The 21,546-nt window shown below is 41.8% G+C and overlaps 1 protein-coding gene across 1 annotated transcript in view; it reads right to left on the bottom strand.

Annotated features, from left to right (window-relative positions):
* Window positions 1-18,942, bottom strand: part of ABLIM2 (actin binding LIM protein family member 2) — a 117,620-nt gene extending 98,678 nt beyond the window's left edge. The window contains exons 1-2 of the mRNA XM_082482280.1: window positions 18,864-18,942; window positions 10,435-10,578 (exon numbers count right to left, since the gene is read on the bottom strand). Coding sequence (XP_082338406.1) covers window positions 10,435-10,578; window positions 18,864-18,879 — 160 coding nt within the window. The 5' untranslated portion in view covers window positions 18,880-18,942. The remainder of the gene's footprint in view (window positions 1-10,434; window positions 10,579-18,863) is intronic.
* Between the last annotated feature and the right edge of the window lie 2,604 nt (window positions 18,943-21,546).

The following is a 21,546-nucleotide window of genomic DNA, read 5'->3' as shown; positions in this document are numbered from 1 at the left end:
AATACCATGCATAAAATATAAATATCAACATTCAAAAACACAGTTCTGTTTAATGCTTCTGCTTAATTAAGCAGATGCATCTGTCATCCTCCATAAAATCAGTACTTCACAAACGTTACAATATAACAAATACCCAAACAGTTTCATTCAGCTGTTCCCCAATACTGCACAAAATTTCAAGTCCTCGAATTCTCTGGTTATAGCACAAAACACATGGGAAATAAGGAAAGAAGCTCTCTTTGTCACTGACAGTACCACTTTCGGTGTAATACAGTAGTAAACTGACATCTAAACAGGTTATAATATAAATTCATTTGGAACCAATTAGATTCGTAACAAATTGAATTGAGACTAGTGGCCGACATGCTTATTCTTCTTCAGAGACTTGATAACCTCTTCCGCTCAGCAAGGCTATTAAATCTCCTGATGTACGTCAGTATGACTACTGATGCAGTTCAGTGCAAGAACATTTTTATGACAGAGGATTATAATTTTCTTGAATATTTCTTTTATAAAGCCAGCCACTTTTATGTCACTAAAAACATAACTTGTGAGGATTTTAGCTGAAGCAATCTTACATGTGCCATATTAAAGGAAAATATTTTTTCCATTACAGCTTTTAAATGAAAACTAGCTTTTCATGCACAAACCTTAGGTGCATTGTAAAATATTTCTTCAGAGAAAAAAGCTGGGATAAAGAGATTTCAAACAGACACAGCCATCACACAAGTTTTTATCTGTATCAGTGATACCCCTTTTAATACAGGTTTTCAGTGCTTTAGCATTCCAAGAGGTTTCAAAAATCATTTGTATCAAACCTCAATGCCACATTTGGCCCCTTAATCTCAATTCTTGTCAATGGTCATTAGTTCTTCTAGAGTTCCTTTCAAACTGATTAGCTATAAGCAAAACTCCTAAGAAAGAGACTCCATTAATGCATTTTTTTGGCACAGAAAACTGAGCAGGGTAGGCTTTTGGCCCTTTCTTTCCATCTTGTTTTGGCACGTGCCCATAACAGAGACCTCGTACGTGACAGCTCACAGAGGTGCCACCCTCTGCAAAGTCTTTATATTTATTCATGAACAAAGAAAAATCTATCTCATAACTGAATCTGGAGCACAGGAGGGAGTCTCTGTGGTTATACCCTCCCTCTGACCCACTGACTCTGCAGGATGGGGAAAGTCACAGCTTTTCCACAAGCCAAATCCTCCTCCCCTGCTCCTCACAGCATCACTCCACCACCAGCTATGTTCCACCAGCCATAATTCGAGTCACAAACCCTCACATGCTCCCACACTCTTTGAACCATCTGGTACGATTTCACTCGACACCCAGCTGACCAGAGGAGAACACTGGGATTCCAGTTAAAGAATTGGCTTGGATATTAAAATAGTCCCAACTTAAAGCTAAGAAGAGTAGCTCTGAAAAAGAGACCCCTTAGCCATCCCCTGGGTGAGATGCTGTGCCTCTTGCCTGCTACTTACATGGACAGAGACACTGCCCAGCTGAGATGATCCTGCACACCTGCAGAGACAAGAAATCAGGGAAAGCAAAGCTGGAGGAAGTCTAGGGAGCATGTTTGAAGACAACTACGAGATCTTACTCTCCTAGGAGAGGAAATCAGTGTTATGTCACAGATCCACTCCTACCCAACACTTGTCATCCAAAATGAGTATCTCGAGGTAGGGTTATTTAAAACCTAGAAACCGTTTCCAACCATTACTGTCGTTCATCTTAGTGAAACAAAAGCACTGCAAACATAGCACTTATGATAATGAAGGGACTAACACAGAGTAACTCAGCTGCTTGTCTCGGTACTACCCTGCACACCAAGGCAATGCCCCATGCAGAACAATTATGAGCTTTAGGAGTAGTTTTTAAGTAGTGAATAAATAAGTGTTTATCTCCACTTACGGTATTCGGCAGCAAACCAATACCCGGACACACTGTGGGACTTAAGGTGGAAGATATCCACACCCTTTCTGAGGAGGGTACCTCAGGATGGCTTCTCTGACAACTCAGTAATTCCACTCATTAAGATCATTTGCAGTTACCTGACACCAAAAATACCTCAAATAGATATAAGGGGTTCCTCTACTTGCTCAGAAACAGGCTACTCTTCCCCCAGCCCAGTGTCTGTAACGACACCTGGAGCACTGTCATTTACGCTGTGCGATTTCACAGTCAATCTAACTCCATAATGCTTTATTGCCTACAGCCTATAAACATAAAGAGCAGCAATAGCAATTAATTAATGCGCTTTAAGCACGTTGCTAGCCCGCTATTGTATGCCATCAGCATTCCATTTGCACTGTACGAATATAAAATGCATCTCAATTTTCCTCGCTGGCAAACGAGCCTACTGAAAGTAGATTAATTTTTTGGCTGTGCGCTGGGCCTGAAAATCAGCTGTGTCCTGAAAGGCTCAGAGGATGCTACACTCGCTGTGCTGCTCTACACTACAGCAGGTTATAACAGTAAAATGCAATGGTCGTCTTGTCATTCTAACAGTGCTGTTTTGCTTTCAGCCTGCCAGACGATCAAGCGTGTTGCTTATCAACCTGCAACTCCATGTATGAAGACCATTTTTTTTCTCCCATTTGTTGTCTGAGGTAAGCAACCAGGCGTGAATCCAACACAGGAGAGAGAGGCAGAGACCCTGAAAACGAAAGAAGGAACAAAGACCCATTCATAATGTCGTTATGGAGAAAACGAGAAAAAGAACTTTGCTTGCTCAGAGCTAAATAAAAGTTCTCTTCCTCAGCACTGCTGAGTATTTTCCTCCACCTCTGAGATGGACGCTGGTGGGTAAGATCCCAAGAATGACACATAAATATGGTGTTGACATCATTCTCTTTTGGCAGCTAAACTGCATGTGTTCATACACCGTTGATGCAGTCTGTGAGCCCATTCTCCAAAAGCCCACAATTATATCTGGAACATTTCTCCTGGCCACTCCACCTGTGAGAAGCAATGGCAAACACCTGGCAAACTTCCATCGCTACAGCTTTGACTTAACTTCAAACTGATCTGCAATATATCTGAAGCAGCTGAAGCCCGTTTCCAGAAAACAACTGTCACTGCGATACTCTTTCTGATGCGTTCGCTGGTGTGGATGAGTCCAGGTAAGCTTTTCACAAAGGTTTTGGGGAAGTCTTCCCCAACTGGAGTTTCCTGACCATGCAAAGTCTGCATGGGAATGTCATCTCACTCACCCCCTTGGACAATTCACACCTGAAACTTCTGTCTGTAGGTGAGGCAGCAGCAAGATAGAAGGAACGTTGCGATGGTATATAATCCGATCACTCTTCCTAGGCAGGAGTGATTATATTGTAAGTCTTTCCAAGCAGGTGTCCATGAAATCAAGACTACTCAAGCCAGTCAGTCACTACCAGCATTTTAGCTATAATATCTGAAATACCAGCTGTAATCTCAAGGACTAGAATCTCCCTTCATTTTGTTACGGTCCAGATAAACAAAAATAAGAGTATGCAGCAGGAAGAAAGTCTGGGGCAGACCTGCCGGCCCCTTCCCCAGTTCCCGAGCCGGCACCTTGGGAAGGCAGGCAGTTCTGCCAGAGGAAAACCAGACCAACTTTCTGGAGTGGGTAAGATACAGAGAACCGTGGGCTATATCTTATCCGCCTTACAACACTTCACCATGCACGTGTAGCATGGATAAAGCTATAAAGGATATAGCATAAAGCACATCTACACAGGCTCTCAGCTAGACTGGTCGTGATACCCACAAATTAATTTGTGGAGTACACACTTCAGCGCAGCAGACCCCTTAGAGATTCAGAATGCTCTTATGAGACCGACAAAACACTAATGACTCGGGTGTACTAATTAAAATGAAGGAGAGTTTGGGGAGTTTCTTGGGCGCTATGGAACTTGACTCCTATGATTTATAGGAACTACGCATCTAGTAATTTTTGCATTAAAAAGTGCATTTCCATTTTTGATTTCCCTTCTGGAAAGCAGAATTACCCAGTAGCTTAAAGACAGTGTTACAGCCCTATAAACGCTCTCATATAGCATTAAGGGTGAGAGAGACACTCACAACACTATGTACGTGGTTGTTCCAAGCCACCGGAACAACCCCCAGGAAAACTGGAAAAGTTGTCTGCTTTATATTGATTTATTATCTTAAGGAATCAATCTGGTTATTTAAAATTTACGAGCGTACTTAAAGAGATTTAAGAAACAGAGTAATGTGCTTTAATCCATTTTCAACATAATAGCATCTTAAGTATTTACAATAAAATACTGCTGTTGTTTGCCAGACTAAATTAAAACAGTTTTCTTAAAAAAAAAAAAAAAAAACCAACAAAAACAAAACAAAACCAAAAACAGCACATAAAGCAACAACATTAAATATTTTCTCATTTTTCATAATGATGCTTTGGGTGCCAGTTACAGGTTTGCAAATTAAGTGCTTGCTCTGACTATGCACAGATATGGCAGATGGTCTGGTGTTAATGAGTCGCAGAAAGCGGGAGGTGGAATAACACCACTGTGGCAGTGATGAATTTTATGCAACAACTCTCTCCGGCTCTCCATGCAGGCTTCCCGTCACCTTCGTGCCTCGAAACGCCCAGTGACTACTCCACCATGCCGGCTGTATCCCTGCTGTATCCCCATGTGAAAGAACACGACACAGACAGAAAGTTCCCCTGCCTAACGGCATTCTTGCACTGACATTTTTTGTGTGGGGAAAAAACTCTACCCTAAGAAGGGAACTTGAGTAATTCAAAAGAATTACAGGCTCTTCATGGGGGTGACACTCTCTAATGTGGGCTGAAATTATGTATGCTCAAAACTGCCTTAGCCGAATAATAACTTTACTGCCTGCAAAGCTTATGTTTCCATCCAAAACTTTGTCTAACGAACATCAGGTATAATTTTCAAATGCATCCAATTTTGTTGAATTCTACTTTGATTTCAACCAGGGTGAGTTTTACTACTCTCCATTTATGCCTTTGTCTAAATCTACCTCAGCATTCCCAGCATGGTTAAGCAGCTCTCCCAGGCAGCTCTTCCCAGTGAGGAACCAGCCTTCCACGATGCAAACATCTTCTGCACGTGGCTGCATCTGTTGTTTGGATCGTCCCCCAGAAATTTCAGCAATTACCTCTTTGAAAATCCTGTCCATGTTTTTAATGAGCACTTAACTTTCTAGCCTAATTTATCAGTCTTTGGACTGGAAGGATATAAATAAGGAGAAAAGCAAGGCAATGAAAAGACTAAAGAAAACTGTATTTGTCTATTAGTAAGAAGGTAAAAAGCAGGGGCATTATGTAATATCCAGGGTATAAAGACTAGAGTAAGCATGTATAGATTTACTATGCCGTAAAAACCTAAAACCCAAGAAACTTTGTGTCTTTCCATGAGATAAATCAAGTTGGAAACCAGAAATAACAGAAGATTGGCTTCCTGTGGTGGACAGATGGATGGAGAGATAGACAGACAGATAAATAACCTTTATTGCAATGTTAGAAAGATATTCCTTTACCAGTACTCTAAACCTTGATTCCTCCCCTGTCCCTTTCCCACACTTTACTCATATGATGTAAATTCATGAAAGAAACTCTTAAAAACATTCAACACTCTGGATGAAATATACGCCATGAAATAAAGCTTTGGGTAAAGTGCTGATGTGATTGGTACACAACCAAGACGTGGGGCTGCAGAAAGTTCTTCATGAATCCAAAGAAAGGTTGCAACTAACAAGGATGTCAGCAAAGCAACAGAAAAACTAACAATTGCTCAGTGATGGTGAAAGTTCACTGATGAAAACTGTTTTCATGCTTAAATTACTGAGTTGCTTTTAGAAGGTTAGTGATTAATGATTTTTAAAGTTTAAGTTTAAAAATCTCAAACCCACAACATAGAACCAGTGGCCACTGCATTAAATCCCTTTTGCACAAGCAAAAGTGATTATAATTGTCATTATTATTACTATTATTTCAATTAAATGTAATATTAAGTTAAGGTGACACTGGTAAGTCAGCCCCAAGCCCACCACAGTGTCTAAGCCAGACTCAATACGACAGCAGTGCGTGGAGTTAATGTGATCCGGGACTGCAAAGTCCTAAAGTTTTCGGGAAGCGATGGGCACGTTGCTGAGAGCGGCTGACGAACACAAGCGTTCCCAGTGCCTAAGATACCACACATGCCCTCAACCAGTACTGCTTGGCCAAAAGTTGGGACTCAGAGATTTTACTAGCGAGCTTCCCGTAAATGACTCCCATTCCGAAACGTGAAACCCTGTAGCTATGTCCAAATGCGAGTCCCTCAGATTGCACAGCACAGCTTTTAACATATTTATATCCTAGCAGATTCATTTGATCTAACAAACAAATCAGCCCTATTATCGAGTAACTTGATTTTTTGAACCTTTCCACCAAAAATCCTGTGTTAGCCCTTTCCATTAACATGGCTTCACAATAAATGATACCGCTCTGGGTTGTGTTGTATGTTCTACTGAAAAAATTGTATAAAGTGATATATCCAGCCCCGGGCTTTTTCAGAGTTCCCAGGAAAATGGAGTTCCACAAGAATCAGAAACGCTGACCCACAGAACCACACACCCAACTCCAGCTGAAGACGTGATGTGTTTTAACAGCTTAATTAAACAAACAGATGAAAATTCATGGGGAAAAAAAAGTATACTTGAAACTGCTAGCTGTGCTGCCATGGAAGATTCCATGTGCGACATTCACAGCGAGCCAGCAATCCAGGGAATTTTGATTAGGTGTAAAACAAGACAGACACATACATAGCAAAGCTGCTATAGCACAATGGTCATGTTTTTACATCTGTGGCTCAGATTGCAAGCTTACCTCATTTCATCAAGCCCAAACCAGTAAAGGACAAAGATATGAGTTACGGTTCTTCTCACATACAAGTTCTCTTGTACAAAGAACAGCTTTTTGCAGGTCTGCATGAATCTTTCCCATTTAACTGGGATGGAGGCTGCAGGATTTTTGTATGCAAATAGATTTGCAAACATACTACGGATTGTCCATTATTTGGTCTGCTAGAGTGACTATATAAAATACTGTAAAGCATAGTTGATGATTTTATATAAAGCTATAGTAATCAAACTATCCAGACCACCTAGAAACACTGGGCTTTGAGTCACACTTCCAATATTTCCTAAATACTGTATTTGACATAGGTTACTGCTACTTTGGGAATGTCGGGATGCTATCACATCACAGAAGAAGAAATACTTGACAAACACCGCTAAAACAAGGTAATTTCTATCTTTATGAAAGATCAAAGAGGTTACCCAGGATAACATAATTGCAGCACCTACGTTTCTCCTGTCTACAATTCTACGTTCGTCTGCGCCTCTACTGGCTCACCAAATTATGCTGTTGCAATCGAGCTCCAAGTGAGTATTTGCCTAATACCATAACCTCTATGAGAAGCAGTCCTGACCTGACAGACATCCTCAGAATGAACTAGACAATACAATTTGTTTTAATTTGATAGTCTGAGTCATCAATATTTTATCACCTTCTGTCATTTTCCTTGGTCCTTTCATTATAGTGGTAAGAAATAATAAGAGAATTTGTAAATGTGGGAACCAAAGCCCTTGCAGCCTAACAAATAAAATGTTTGCCTTATTTCAAAGGCATCTACGTCTATTATAACTGTGTTTTCATTAAAGCTGATTAAAATGGGAGATATTTTAAAGTAAAGACTGAGTAAAAATTTGAAGTGAGACTAGATGGCATGTTCCCTACAGTCTTTTACTAGCAGATTAGATGTGCACCTTAACAAGAAATAACATATAAGACTAGATATGTGTCCAAACCTTATTTGTAATGCCTATTTACCTCCGTAAGTCCTATTAAACTTTGATACTGAGCAAAACTAGCAGATGATCACAGGACTGCTATAAATTTTTTTAATCTGGATGTACATCTCACCGTCTTGAATAAGAACAAGAATCAGTCAGCACTTGCTTATTTGATTTTTAAAACTTAGATTTCTTTAGACATATTACCCGGGGAATTCAGGAAGAATTGGGTGGGAATGAGTGGCTCTATACTGACCATCCTTGGGTTTGCACAGTTATATAATTTAATTTAAATACAAAAGGTGCCTACATACTTGCTGTTACCATTCTGAAATTCATAGTCCTCACAGGAATAATCAAACAGCAGAAAGGCAATGTAGAAAACTACCTTTCTACCTATAAAAGAAACCAAGCAATTCAATGTTTATGCCTCCCAAAACCTCATAATTTATCCAATGCTATCAAATAAAGGGTTTCACGTATCACACATATTCAAAAAGTGTGACTTCCAGTGTAGTATCACCCGTCACCGATCAACTCATTTAAACAGACCTCAAATACCTGTAGACACCCTCTCAAGAGATGGTCATTTGTGCTTCTTCACGGGCTCTTTGTCAGTTTGTGGTCTCCATCATCATACATATGTAAATACTGTGAGAAGGGACATAATTTTCAGCAGTTTTACAAGTATCTACGGTTTTCTGATGAAGGCTATGAGATGGTTTAATACGGAAGCAGTAAACCTAAGCTGGCAGGCAGCTCAGCAGGGCAATGCCGCCAGCCCACACGTGGGATTATCTGTCCTGGGACTGTCCTGCAGCTGCGCTGGGTGCTGGACACGCAGCCCCTTTCGAGGTGCTATCTTTGGCGGATGAGGTGAGAGGGGGCAAATTGCATCGCTGAGTACCATCCAAATAAATGCACCACAGGGAGGAGTCAACTGTAAGGTAAATATATTCCCAGGATCATCACCCTGCCCACGCGCAACAGTCCAGCAGTGTGACAAGAAAAGGGGTTCAGAAAAAGGGTCGTGGCATGAACCTCCCCTCCAAGGCTGAAAAGAGGTAAGTGGTCAACTGACCAGGAGAACTGAGTACCATTTTTTTTTTGCTAAATCCTAACACATTAACTATATTTTTTTCATCCCTTGATTTCAGCACATGATTAAATCCCCAAATCACATTCGCCTAACCTGATTTTTTCCCCTTTATGTTAGCTAGTGAAATGTATTTTCGGTGCTCTGTTCTGTTCCCAAGCTCTTCTCACATAACAACGTGGTAAATCCACACTAGAAAGCAACTTATGCTTCTTAAGTAACAAATAAAACCCAGAAACAAAACAAAAACAGACACCAGAAGGATGCCAGCGAATTGATGGAAACCCTTGAAAAGTGATAAAAGGGATGATGGCATTTAAAGAATGAGGCGGGGGGGGGAACAAACGACCATGTGTGCAAACTTAGCACTTAGCAAAATGATTAGTAAAGGGGAATATAAGTACTCCAAGAGCCCTGACACCAAGAAGCCGTTTAACCACGCGTCTCTGACACTATCTCCTGTGCCAGCTGAGTCTGATGCGTGGCTGACAGACACTACGCTGCTTCTTGCCTGTTAATGAAGTGGGGTTTTTTCTCATTTTATCACACATCTGCCTGAAGCGAACAACTCCTCCTTATCTCTTACAGACAGGTAGGGGTAACGCAGCTTCTACCGTACGTTCTTCATCTTCTGCTGCGTGAGGGTGGGGAAAAAAGCCTCCGCACTGCCTAAATTCGGGATCAGTGATAGTTTCAGAATCTGCTTGCTGTGTTTGGGGGTGACCTGGCAACTTCTAAGAGGAGATGCCCTATGAAATGAAGATGTGGATGTGTAATTGTGCCTGGTTCCTCCCCAAAGGACTTGTCATTGTTTTCTCATAGCAGTTCTGTATAAAAGGGGGCTTGGATTTCATCAAGATGATTATATGGAGCCCATATCAGTATGTTACTGAGCCTTCATGCAGGAGACAAGACTCCTGAATAACAAATTAGCTGCTCTCTTCCTGAGCTAGATCTGAAAAACTAGTTTGATAATAGAATTTGTCACAAGAACAGGTGGCTTTAGAAGCATTTGAAAGATTATGTATTTATGTGTATGTACAAGTATATACAGGTGTATGTATGGAGCAGACCACGTAGTTCCCCCCAAAAACCAGAAAAGCATAGAGGGTCCCACCGGGGTTCAAACATCACAGTCCAACACAAGAGAGTCAGAACAGATGTGGCCATGGCCCACCCCGTGGCACGCATTAGAAAGCTAGGAAAGGGATAATCTCTGAGTTTCTTTGTACACGTTAATTCTCTCCTAACCCCGCGCTGCGTTTCACTACCAGTTCTCTCAACCTGTTCTTCTTCAAGGTCCCACCTCTATAGTAAAGTCCACGGGTTTATATCCATTCAAACTATACTCCATTTGTAGGATTTAGGATGTTTACAGTCTTACTGTAAGCAGTCATAGAGTTTATAGTAAATCCTTTCAGGTGTGGACTCCATTGTAAAATATGTTTGTGCAGTTTCCAGGACCATGAAGTCACACGCCCAGTGCTAATGCCCTACTGATAGGAACAGCTATCACAAACACTTACCTTTGCAAACAAAGCACTTAATATGGAAATATTTGTTCTGAACTCTCAAAACTTCTCCTTTGCACGGGTTTCCACAGTTATGGCAGAGAATGGCAGTACTTGATGGCTTCTCCAGTTGGCTATGTACAGCCTGCGGTTGTGAAACTGCAAGGGAAAACAAAAGATAGAGCATTTTAAACGCCATCAGATGTGTCTTCTGTAAGATGTACAAACAATGACAACACCTGGGACAAAACAGGTCAAGCAGATAAAACAGTTTTAACTTCTGGTATTGGCCAGCACAGGAGAAAAGATCTCCTGAAGGAGCTGAGCCAAGCTTCTCATTTCATAACTTCCAAAGCTCACACCTGCAATCATTTCAAACATAAATGAGAATTGCTTATAGAGGAAAGAATCCCCACGATCAAGTCTTGAGAGCCTCTGCCTGAGTTTCAAAAAATGCTTTGTCACATTTTCTCTTCAAGAAGTCAAAGACAACGGATAAAAGCTATTGGTTTTATCCAAAATACATTAATGGGATTTAGTAACTATTACACTGTGAGCTACTGATCTTTAAAGTTCAAGGTAATTGCCTCATTAACTGATTTTAAGATAGAAATAAGTTTCTGTGGATGTTTTGAGTTTATACTTCCAAAACATTGACATCTCTGTGAATACCATGTACATCTCACCATTAAACAAAGGTTTCTGTCATTTTGTAAGAAAACTATGATTCCAAGAGATTAGGTTTATCTAGCTTAGTAAAATACTAAGTGAATTAAAAATTTGCTGCCATCTTGTGATGCAAATTAGAAACTACATTTATTGGGCTGTTGATAACAACAGTATAAATTGTCATCCCAATGTGTTATGTGGAACAGGTGAGGTATGACCTTATTCTTGCAATTCTGCTGCAGGACCTGCATAAATTTTTTATTGCAGTGTACTTAGGAGTCTAGAGAGCAAACATCAAGGCAGTTAATTATAAAGGGGCCGTAGTATAACTCAGTAGACTTGGCCTTTTTTCATATGTGAAGGAGAGCTAGTAACAGGAAAACATATCAAACATTTTAAGTAAATTACATATTTAATGACATTCTTCTGTAATGTGGCATGCTTATTCCAAGGCTGGATCGTTTATTTCAAAGCGATCGAATTTTTTTCAATTTTAGTTTCAAAATAAACTCACCAACCAACCAGTCAAGATAGAGCAATCTCTCATAGGCAAATACACTAAGTATGAATGGGAATCAGATTTGTTTCCCTTCAGGGCTTAGTCACAGGATAATGTCACTGCCGTGTAACCCTTCCTTTTCATGAACATTTAAAAAAAAAAAAAAGAGGGAAGTCATTTTTTGTATGAGACTTCTGTGAAACGATTAATAAATTTGTAAGAGGCTGGGTGAAACTCAGGCTGGTTAAGATCTTTAGCTTCTATTCCTACAGCAATATCAGAGTTGCTATTTCAGTACAAAAAGGGTTTATAAAGAAAAAAAAAGGAAAAAAAACCCATAAATTTGATTTTAATTAAAGAACAGCAACAACAAAACAACAGTAATTTCTGTACCTTCACCATAGGTAGGGATGATATAGAGGGGCAGTGATAGTCCTGTCATATGAACACATATGATAACAGATGACACTAAAATCAGTGAGTGTCATCCAGCTCTTGTTCTCTAATATCCGACCTTGCTGCTCTTCCTCCTCTATTCTCACCCTTATCTCCACCACCGGAACCTGGCGGTGATACCTAAAAGGCCTTTCCACATCCACTGACTTTAAGGAGTCAGTATTTCAATGAGATGCTGAGCCTCCCACACAGTCCTCATGGGGAGTTTCTGCAAGTTTTGCCCAAACCGGTACTTTCTACTCCTGTAAGTAAAGTGGGGTGTTTTGTTTTGTTTTGTTTTTTTTCCCAAGGAGCTACACGGGATTGAGCTGCCCATAGCGTTATTCACCATCCATTAGTATTCTGCCTTCTCTGCTAAAATTACGCATTCCGGGATTGTCAAAAAAATCCTGCTCAAGGCAATGTGAACCTTGGCGCTATTACTGAAGCCCTGGTTATAATTAAGTACATCTCTAATAAAAACAACACAGCACGACAGGCAATTAGAAGTTTATAGAAAGGCAGATGCTGAACTTCACACAGAGCAAGTAGCACCCACGGTTCAAGCTAACCTGAGGGTCTGACTTATCCCTCAAAAGAAAACAGACGAAACTCTGAACTTTGCAACACTTAACTTTTGACATGAGAATTCCTCTTTACTCTAACCTGCCCAAAACAAACTACCCACCCTGAAAAGGAATCAACCCTGTAAGAAACCAAATCGGACTCTTTTCCCAAGTTACTTAGTAGAGTAGCTGCTAAAAGTTTACAACTGTGGATATAAAGGTTTGCTCCCTCCAGAATTACTAACAAGAATCAAACCTGCGGCATTTAATTCATGGCAGACTCGACTTAAAAAAAGAGCTGACCGCACCCAGAACATTTTGGCCTAAAAAGTTACATTTGAAAATATTGCCACATTTCCAGAGAAAACTTCACTTTTCTGTCTATTTCCTTACACCTGGGAGTCCATTGATAAAGGGACTGCAAAGCAGCAGCAAATGGAAAAATTGTTGCAACTTTGTTTTTTGAAAATTGTTGCAAACCAGCAACTGCTGCAGAGAACAGAGTTTTGCTTTCCACGATGAAGGTGGTGCTCAGCGCCCAGAGGTACAGAGCAGGGCGACTTCACCCATTCAGGGCTCTGGATCAAGGTTCAGAATTCAAAAAACCCCAAGAGCTCCGCTATAAAATAGATCAAAGAGGAAAAGATGTAGTAGTTCTCTCTGAATTCTCCCATTAATCTTGAAGTAACACAAATCATACTTAAAGTATGCACGGTAGGCAGATGAATAATTATTTTGCTTTTCTCTCAGTTCAGAACTAAGCAACTCAGTATTTCAACAAAACCCCAGGGGGAATACAGTGCCTTTGGGCTCATTATAAAACTCTGCTTCTGAAGATAGTTTTAAATACTTATTCTTTCATCTAGCACAACAAAATGAAGTAATTAATGATCTATCAGTTTAAGTTTCAATATTTTAAAATACATTGCGCTTTATGTTGAAATTGCAAGTGCTGACACAATTTTGAGAAACTAACTACATTAGTCAAAATTTTAACTAATATTTCAAATCATATTTAAGGAAACATGTTTAGATGGTAATTTTCAACATTCTACTTTTATGCCTTTATGTATCAAAATCGGTCTTTGAAGCAGCAGAAGATACAATCAACATATTTAACGAGAGAAACAGTGAATTACTGATGAATGTAATGATCTGAAATTACTCATCAGATCATAACTAACTAAAGAGGTCATTAAAAATTAAACGCTCGCATTATACCCCGATTTGTAGAATTTAATGAAACGAGAAATTTCCTTCTTAACTTTAATTGACTTTTCCTGAACGGAAATACAAATGAATGCCTGATTCGCCAAATTTCCCTTTCTCCCAGACTGCATCCTGCTCTAGCAGATGCATCTCCATCAATCCTTAAACCCTAAAAAGACCTGACTGCACTTACTTTTTGACAAGGACAAAAACTGGCAAGAAATTAACTAGCAAACACTTTCCACAGCACTTCTTTGGTGTAGAAGACCTGTCTGCTGGGGACATCACTGCCAACAATCTTGCCAAACGGCCAGTGCTCACATTTTTCTGATGTCAAGACTCAGCCTCTCGCCAACAGGCTCCGCAGTACATAATTCTGCAGTTCTGGATAAAGCAGGGCTTATTGAATTAGCAACGGTTAGTTAAAAAAACATCAAATAAGATGCGCTCCTCAGATTTATTTCTATACTGCTTGCTCAAAACATACAGACTTCTGCAAGTATCATGGGGAAGAGGGGACAGTGGTGTCACTCATTATTAAAGCTGCATTACACACCTTATGGCAACTGTAAAGTGATTTTTTCAGCGTGCATGTAACTTTGCCAAACTTCAACTGTTTACATGGACATTATTCACATTTGGTGTTCTCGAGCTCGTTTCTTCAGGGAAAATTTCAGATGAAAAAAAGGATAGGATACAATATATTGGGTTTTTAACGTCAAAAAGGAAAGCATAGCACCTTGTTTTTGGAAGTACTTGGAGTAAAGACTGAAGCCTGACAGAGATGGACACTGCGACAGGTACACCAGTTTCACGAAAATCCACAATATGTGATCAAATAAAAATAAGCCCTTTGAATAAGCAGAGTTCCTTCAGCATTGCTAGACTAAGTAGGATTTAACAGCAGTGGGGACTGGGATGAGGTGCTGGGGATGAGGACGAGGTTTGGCTGAGACAGGAGTGTTTTGGAAGCTGCACAAGACAAGTTGATGGGGGTGGCAGAAGGGAGAAGATTCGTGAGTCCCTGGTCACTCTCCGCTCCGGAGCCTGGGATGGAAAACCTCACCTTCTCTCAGCTGTGAGCAAACTGCTGAGGGAAATCAAACCCTTGGCAAAAGATCCCGTCTAGGACCAGTCCATGCAGAGGATGACAAACCCCTTTGCTATCAGGCTCTCCAACAGCCAAATGAAAGAAATCTCCATAGTAGATTATAGACCTGATGAAGAAACACATGGCCAGAAACTGCAGAATTCGACACAGTCCTAATGCTTTTTCCAGTTTGGTGCATTTTGTTTTAACTTAGCATAAAACCCGTAGAAGCCATTACTGAGCTTAGAAATCAAGTACTGAAAAGTTAAGAAGTGTCATGCTTAAGAATATACATTCAGTCTTAGATCAAACCTCATATATGAAGTTTAAAAATAAAGACTTTCATCTGCTTTCTTCAATATACGGACACAAATAAGGCCTCATATCCCATTTACTCCACGTTATTTAAACCTGTTCTGAAAAAAACAGTTTATAAGATTTACTTCTCTTGGTGATTACAGAAGCCTGAAATGACAAAGGGCCAAATAACACAATTTAATATTAGAATCCTAGAATCCTAGAATGGTTTGGGTTGGAAGGGACCTCAAAGATCATAGAGTTCCAACCCCCCTGCCATGGGCAGGGACACCTCCCACTAGTTCAGGCTGCTCAAAGCCCCATCCAACCTGGCCTTGAACACCTCCAGGGATGGGGCATCCACAAGTTCTCTGGTTAACGTGTTCCAGTGTCTCACTACCCTCACAGCAAAGAATTTCTTCCTAAAATCTAATCTAAATCTACCCTCTTTCAGTTTGAAACTGTTACCCCTCGTCCTGTCACTCCACTCCCCGATCCCATCCCCATCTTTCCTGTAAGCCCTCTTCAGGCACTGGAAGGCTGCTATAAGGTCTGCCCAGAGAGGGAGGCCCTCCAGGCTAAACAACCCCAACTCTCTCAGCCTGTCTTCATTGGAGAGAATGAAGCCCAGCCCTCTGATCATCTCCATGGCTCTCCTTTGGACCCACTCCAGCAGATCCATGTCCTTCTTAAGCTGGGGACCCCAGAACTGACTTTCGGTCTGACGGGTGCTCTCTGTTCTGTGATATTTCATATGGACATTTCAAAGAATACTGTGAACTAAACTAAGGTGCAATATGAATGGATAGACAAATATTTTATTCCTAAAGAACAAGTTTTTGTAATCCCCAAAATACCTCTCAACAGGGAAAGTGCTAACTCCTCACCAAGGTTCCTGGATGGATAGTGCAGAACCAGAGCCCAAACACAACAGTAAAAGGAAAACCAAAGGGGTTGTGGAGGGTGTCCCCTCCCCTATTCTTCTTATGTTTTGTTTTTTTTTTTTTTCATCCTGTTCTCGAGGTTGGGTTAAAAAAGGGCAAGCCTTTCATTTCAGGCTCAGACAAATAAAAGGTCATTTGCCTTCAAGAGCAACCCTCCATCAGAAGGAAAGCTACATCAGTTTTCTTTAGCAACTCAGCACTACTGGCTGCTCTATAAATTTACCAGGTTACAACCCTTCTTCGTAACCCATTACATTCGCTTCATGAGATGGAAACATTTTGTTTGAGTAAAAAGACGTTATATCTAAAATTACCAATATCAGCTGTTTAGTTCATAAAAATGTTCCATTTTTTCAACAGACACAGGCCCCATTCCAACTCTGAACCAAAAATGCACAGCTCTGATAACAGATATTATTCTGCATGACGGAATCAGAAGAAAATTGTCTCTTTGTTGACACTGAAACCTTTCATCTAGAGCTAAAGGTGGTGACTGAAAATCAAAATAAACAAATATGAGACCAAATGCCATTTACTCACTAAGTATTTGAGAAATAGGACAGAAGTATTGATTGCTGAAATGCCGTATCAAGTGATTTGGGGAGGGTGTGGTTCACAGCAGCCCTGAGGGGAATTAAATTGCAATCTTCTCAGAACAGGATTAAAGGAGAAGCAGATGAGCGCAGCAGCACCCGACCGGAATTAGAGATTGGAGTTCAAGTTGGTTTTTTGCCAAACCCTCCTTGTGTTGCCTCAGTCAAAACACTCCAGGTTGGATTTAAAAACACCCAGATGAAAGCAAAGAAAACAAGCATTTAAGTGCCTCTAAATACTCCGTGAAGCATTATTCCGAGTTTTTAAGTGCCTAAAGCTGGCCCCTGCTCCCTCCCCACCTTGTGTCTGTGCCTAAAATACAGTGACTGGGAGTACTCGAGTGCTGGTGTGGGGGGAAGGATAATATAACACAGTAATACATAATATGGCAATACATGCGGTATTCAGAGAACTACATGGGTGTGAGCTATAAATTTACCCTAGATAAGGGCTTTGGTGGTTGTTTGTTGTTTTTTTTTTCCTAAGAACTGGTGATTCATTATGGAGCCGTGCAGGGACCTGAGGCGTCGGTGGTCCTTTCCACGGAAAGGATGAGAGAAAGGGCGATTGTGACACGGGGACTCCATGAGGTTTCCCCATCCATCCTTCCCACCACGCTCGGCAGCAGGGAAGAGCAATGCCCCAGCCCCGGTCCCGCTGGGCTGTGCGCCCCGGTGGTCCAGGCAGCGGGGCAGGAGGGAGCACACGTGCCCAAACAGGACAGGTGCCAAACCTGCAACTGCACGTGAAACATCTAGTGGCAACGTGGTTTACCATATTTCTCAATTAGCAGCTTGTGTTAAAAGCCATTCCCAGCGTGTTTGCATGCTTTATGGCGCCTTGTCAGTAGAAGGCGATACCTTTTCCTTCCCTACACCTCACAACAAAGCAGAAGGTCACACGGATAAAAGGGAAAGCTAAAGAAGTTTTGCCTTGAATGTCCATGTTACATAGTCCCTCAGCCCTCCAGCTGGCCATACAGAGGGCCAAACTGGCCCCACGCCAGCGCACACGAGCTCACTCGCTTCCCCAAAGGGGATTTTCTGCACCGAGGGGGTCCAGCCGCTCCCCAAGAAACACTCGCCGCTCTTCCCAAGACCTCTCCACTGTGGCTCCTATGGCAAAGCACTATTACTGCCTCTCTCTTTAGTTCCTATACCATAAGACAGGCAATTCAGCACATTCAGTTAATCTGTATGTCAATAGGTCTCTATTTAATAGATTTCATTCACCTAGCCCAAAAATATAAAATAACACAGCTCAAACCGACATTTCTTTTTGAACTCCATACCTGCGTCTACTACTTCTAAACAACAGCTTTTACTGTGCCTTTCCTTTGGCAATAAGGAAAGGATCGCACGCCTTTTCCAGCACTTCCTATGGATCATAATCAGACCAGAAACCTATAGCTGATGCAGCACAGCAGGCAGACAGCCCAACTGAAGCAACCTTTGCTTTTACTGGTAATTACAGAGTTCATGGGATCAGAGACGGAGAGGTGTTATCCAGCAGAATGTGAAGACAGCCACGCATAAGGGATGCGGCACAGCACAAGTACTCAACACACGAGAGCTCCAAATCTCACCATATGCTCAGTGCAAAATTCACGTCACATAAACAAGCCCAGCATGAGCTAACCTGCTGCCCTCATTATTGTAATAAAATAGTTACCAAACCCAAAGGCAGTTAGTAAAAATCTCTGCTGAATTTTAGGAGCCGTTACGGCAGCAATGTGAAGGCTATTTTTGTATGGGTTTAGCAAGATGACAATGAGAAAATACATAGGAACAGCACTCCAGTTTATCTGCATAAAGCAATAGGTTTGGTTTTTTTCCATCACAAGCTAATCTAAAGAGTAAAGTCAATTTAAATTAAATAAAATGAGGAAACTTTTCAAACTGAGCTGTCAGCTAAGTGTCAGTATCATTATAATTTCCAAATAATTATTCATATAATTAAAAGAATAGGAAACATGATTTAAAATAAATGTTTAACAATCTTCCTCCACACTGCTGTGTTTCCATGTAAACACAGAATAATTTTTCTCATGGCAGTATCAGTGATTTAGTTACCGCAGCTCGGGATAAAAACAAGTCATTTCAGGTCCAGGCTCTCCAAAATGTGGAGTCATCACGCTTTACCTGTATCTTCCGGCATTCCCGCATTAATTCCCTTTGAGAGAGGAAATGTCAGCACTGCCGTGTGTCCAGCCGGCGCGAGCAGCTCCTCCGGCGCGGCAGAGGAGCGGGAGCCGCGACAGCGTGCCGTCACGGAGTGCTCCGACACCAACGCGCCCGGGGGTCAGATGACTCCTGCGGCACCCACGCACAGGCAGGAGGCGAGCCAACACCTCGCCGACGTGTAAAAATAGCGTCCTGCAGAAGCCTAAATATTGTCACGTCCGCGGGGTGGGCCACTGCTGGCAGGGTGCCAGGGGGACCGGACGCACGACGTGCCAGCGACGGCTGGTTTTGCACGGGGTGATGCCACCTTCCATAGCCACTGCAGAGTGGCACCGGGCAACTCGGGAAAAAGGCTTAAAGAAGGAAAAGCTGCAAACTGCCTGGCCACAAAATTAAAAATTTTGGATGAGGTAGCTGGGAAACCCCTCTAGCCGTCCCTCGGATCCAGGTGGTGCCTATCCCCCTGGTGCAGGAGGGCACAGCACTGATTTTGGAAGGAGATGCTGTAAGCGCGTCTCTCTCCCGAAGGCGGTCAGTGAGATACCTGGCAGCCAAAAATCTCTCCCCTGATTGCTCATATGGAGTTGGACTGCCTGTCACTGGAACAACAGCGATGTGTCGAGCTATTTAAAGCAATACTTGCTTGCCCAGTTATCATGTGAACGCTCCACGAGGATTAAAATCTGTAGCTCTTACTTGCTTTGGACTAAATTTGTATGAAGGCAGTAACACGTGCATTGGAAAGGGGCCTGATGGCTCGGAGAACTGGCGAAACCTGGAGTAAAGTGCTGGGATAGGAACAGGATTGCACCCCCCTTTTTCACAATGAAGATTATTTTTTTCCCCTGCAGGCTTCACAGAAGCCAAAACACTCTCCCTCCCCCTCCATTGCTCACCGTCCTTTACCCAGTCATTGCCCACTTGGTTACAAATCAGCAAAGAAACAGCTTTTTCTCTCTTTTGACAAACAGAAACTAGTCAGGGGTGTAAATGTGCAAACAGGTCTCCACAGCTTCTGATGCTGCTGTGGGAGGGCTGTGAAAGCAACACAGCTTGTGTAGCACCATGCACAAAAAGCACAGTATTTTGCACTGAATCATATTAAAATCTATTGAACCGATCCAATCTGCACGTATGTTGAAGGCTGTCTCCACTGACCTCAACAGTTGGTGCTGAATGATTCTGCAGAAAGTTCAATACCCTCCAATCTCCATCAAAAACCAAACAATTGTTTTAGAACTTGAAATATTGCTTTTTTTCTTTGTTTGAAAAAGAAAAACAAGAGACTTATTTGTGTAGAAGAAAGTGCAAATTTTATGGCTTAATGAAACTCTTACGATTTTTTTTTAAGCTCTTAGCAGCTCACTATGGATGAATTCTTAAAAAACATTACATAAATGGGGGGTGGAGGATCTTTATTCTTTTTTGAAAACAAAAAACATCAATCTTTCAAAAGCATCTATATGCAATTGTTACCAAGTTTGAAAATATTTCATGATGAGAACCCAGAAACAGCTGATAGTTACAGAAACGCCCATCAACTAAAGCAGAAATCCAGAATTCCCCTAACTTTCAGAATGTTTCCCTTTGGTTTCTTATTTACAAAAAACATCTTTACATTTTGTAACAGATATGAAACAAACCATTGCTTTTTTTGTCCAGTATTGACTACTGGGGATGGAACGAGCATTTCTATAAGGACAGCTGAGGAGCTCTGACTGCAGAAACCCATATGGTGAGCACACCACTGTCCTGGGCCATGCCAGATGTGGTCCCTAAATTTAAATACCCCGTGGCTGACACGGCCTGAGACCCAGCCAGCAGATCTGAAGATCCCAGGTTCTGCATCCTGAATCAAACCCATGAATTATTCCATCTTTAAAAACCCTCATATATGCACTACCTTGCAGCAACTGACTTTTGGCATTAAAACCTTATGGCAATATTTGATTTTGTTCACTACTGCTGTGCCGACTGCGTGAGGCCAAATCCGTCCCTGCGCTCTTTTTGGATCACCATCAGCCGCCCCGGCTGAGCTCTCCAGATATTTGCAGGATTTGGCCTACTTAGTTTTTCCCAGTGGCTACTTCAGCTTGGCAGAAAGACAGAAGGCACTTTGCTAAACAGCAATGCTCTGAAGGAATGTAAATTAATGGGCAGGAAAAGTGAAAGCGCTTTCACTCTTACACAGCCTTTCCCTCTGCTCGACAGGCTTGCTCCTTTCCAGGGCTAAATGCTATATAACCCTCATTTCATAGAATCATCATAGAATGGTTTAGGTTGGAAAGGACCTTGAAGATCATCAAGTTCCAACCTCCCTGCCATAGACAGGCACACCTCCCACTAGACCAGGTTGCCCAAGGCCACGTCCAGCCTGGCCTTGAACACCTCCAGGGACGGGGCCTCAACAACCTCCCTGGGCAACCTGTTCCAGTGCCTCACCACCCTCAAAGTGAAAAACTTCTTCCTAATGTTCAATCTGAACCTGCCCTCTTCTAGTTTAAAGCCATTCCCCCTTGTCCTGTCGCTACAAGCCCTAGTAAAAATTCCTTCCCCAGCTCTCCTGTAGGCCCCCTTTAGGTACTGGAAGGCCGCAATAAGATCTCCCCGGAGCCTTCTCTTCTCCAGGCTGATGTTACAC

Source organism: Vanellus vanellus (assembly GCF_965231255.1).
Source record: "Vanellus vanellus genome assembly, chromosome: 4".
NCBI classification, from domain to species: Eukaryota; Metazoa; Chordata; class Aves; order Charadriiformes; family Charadriidae; genus Vanellus; species Vanellus vanellus.
This window is presented reverse-complemented; position numbering and strand designations above follow the sequence as displayed.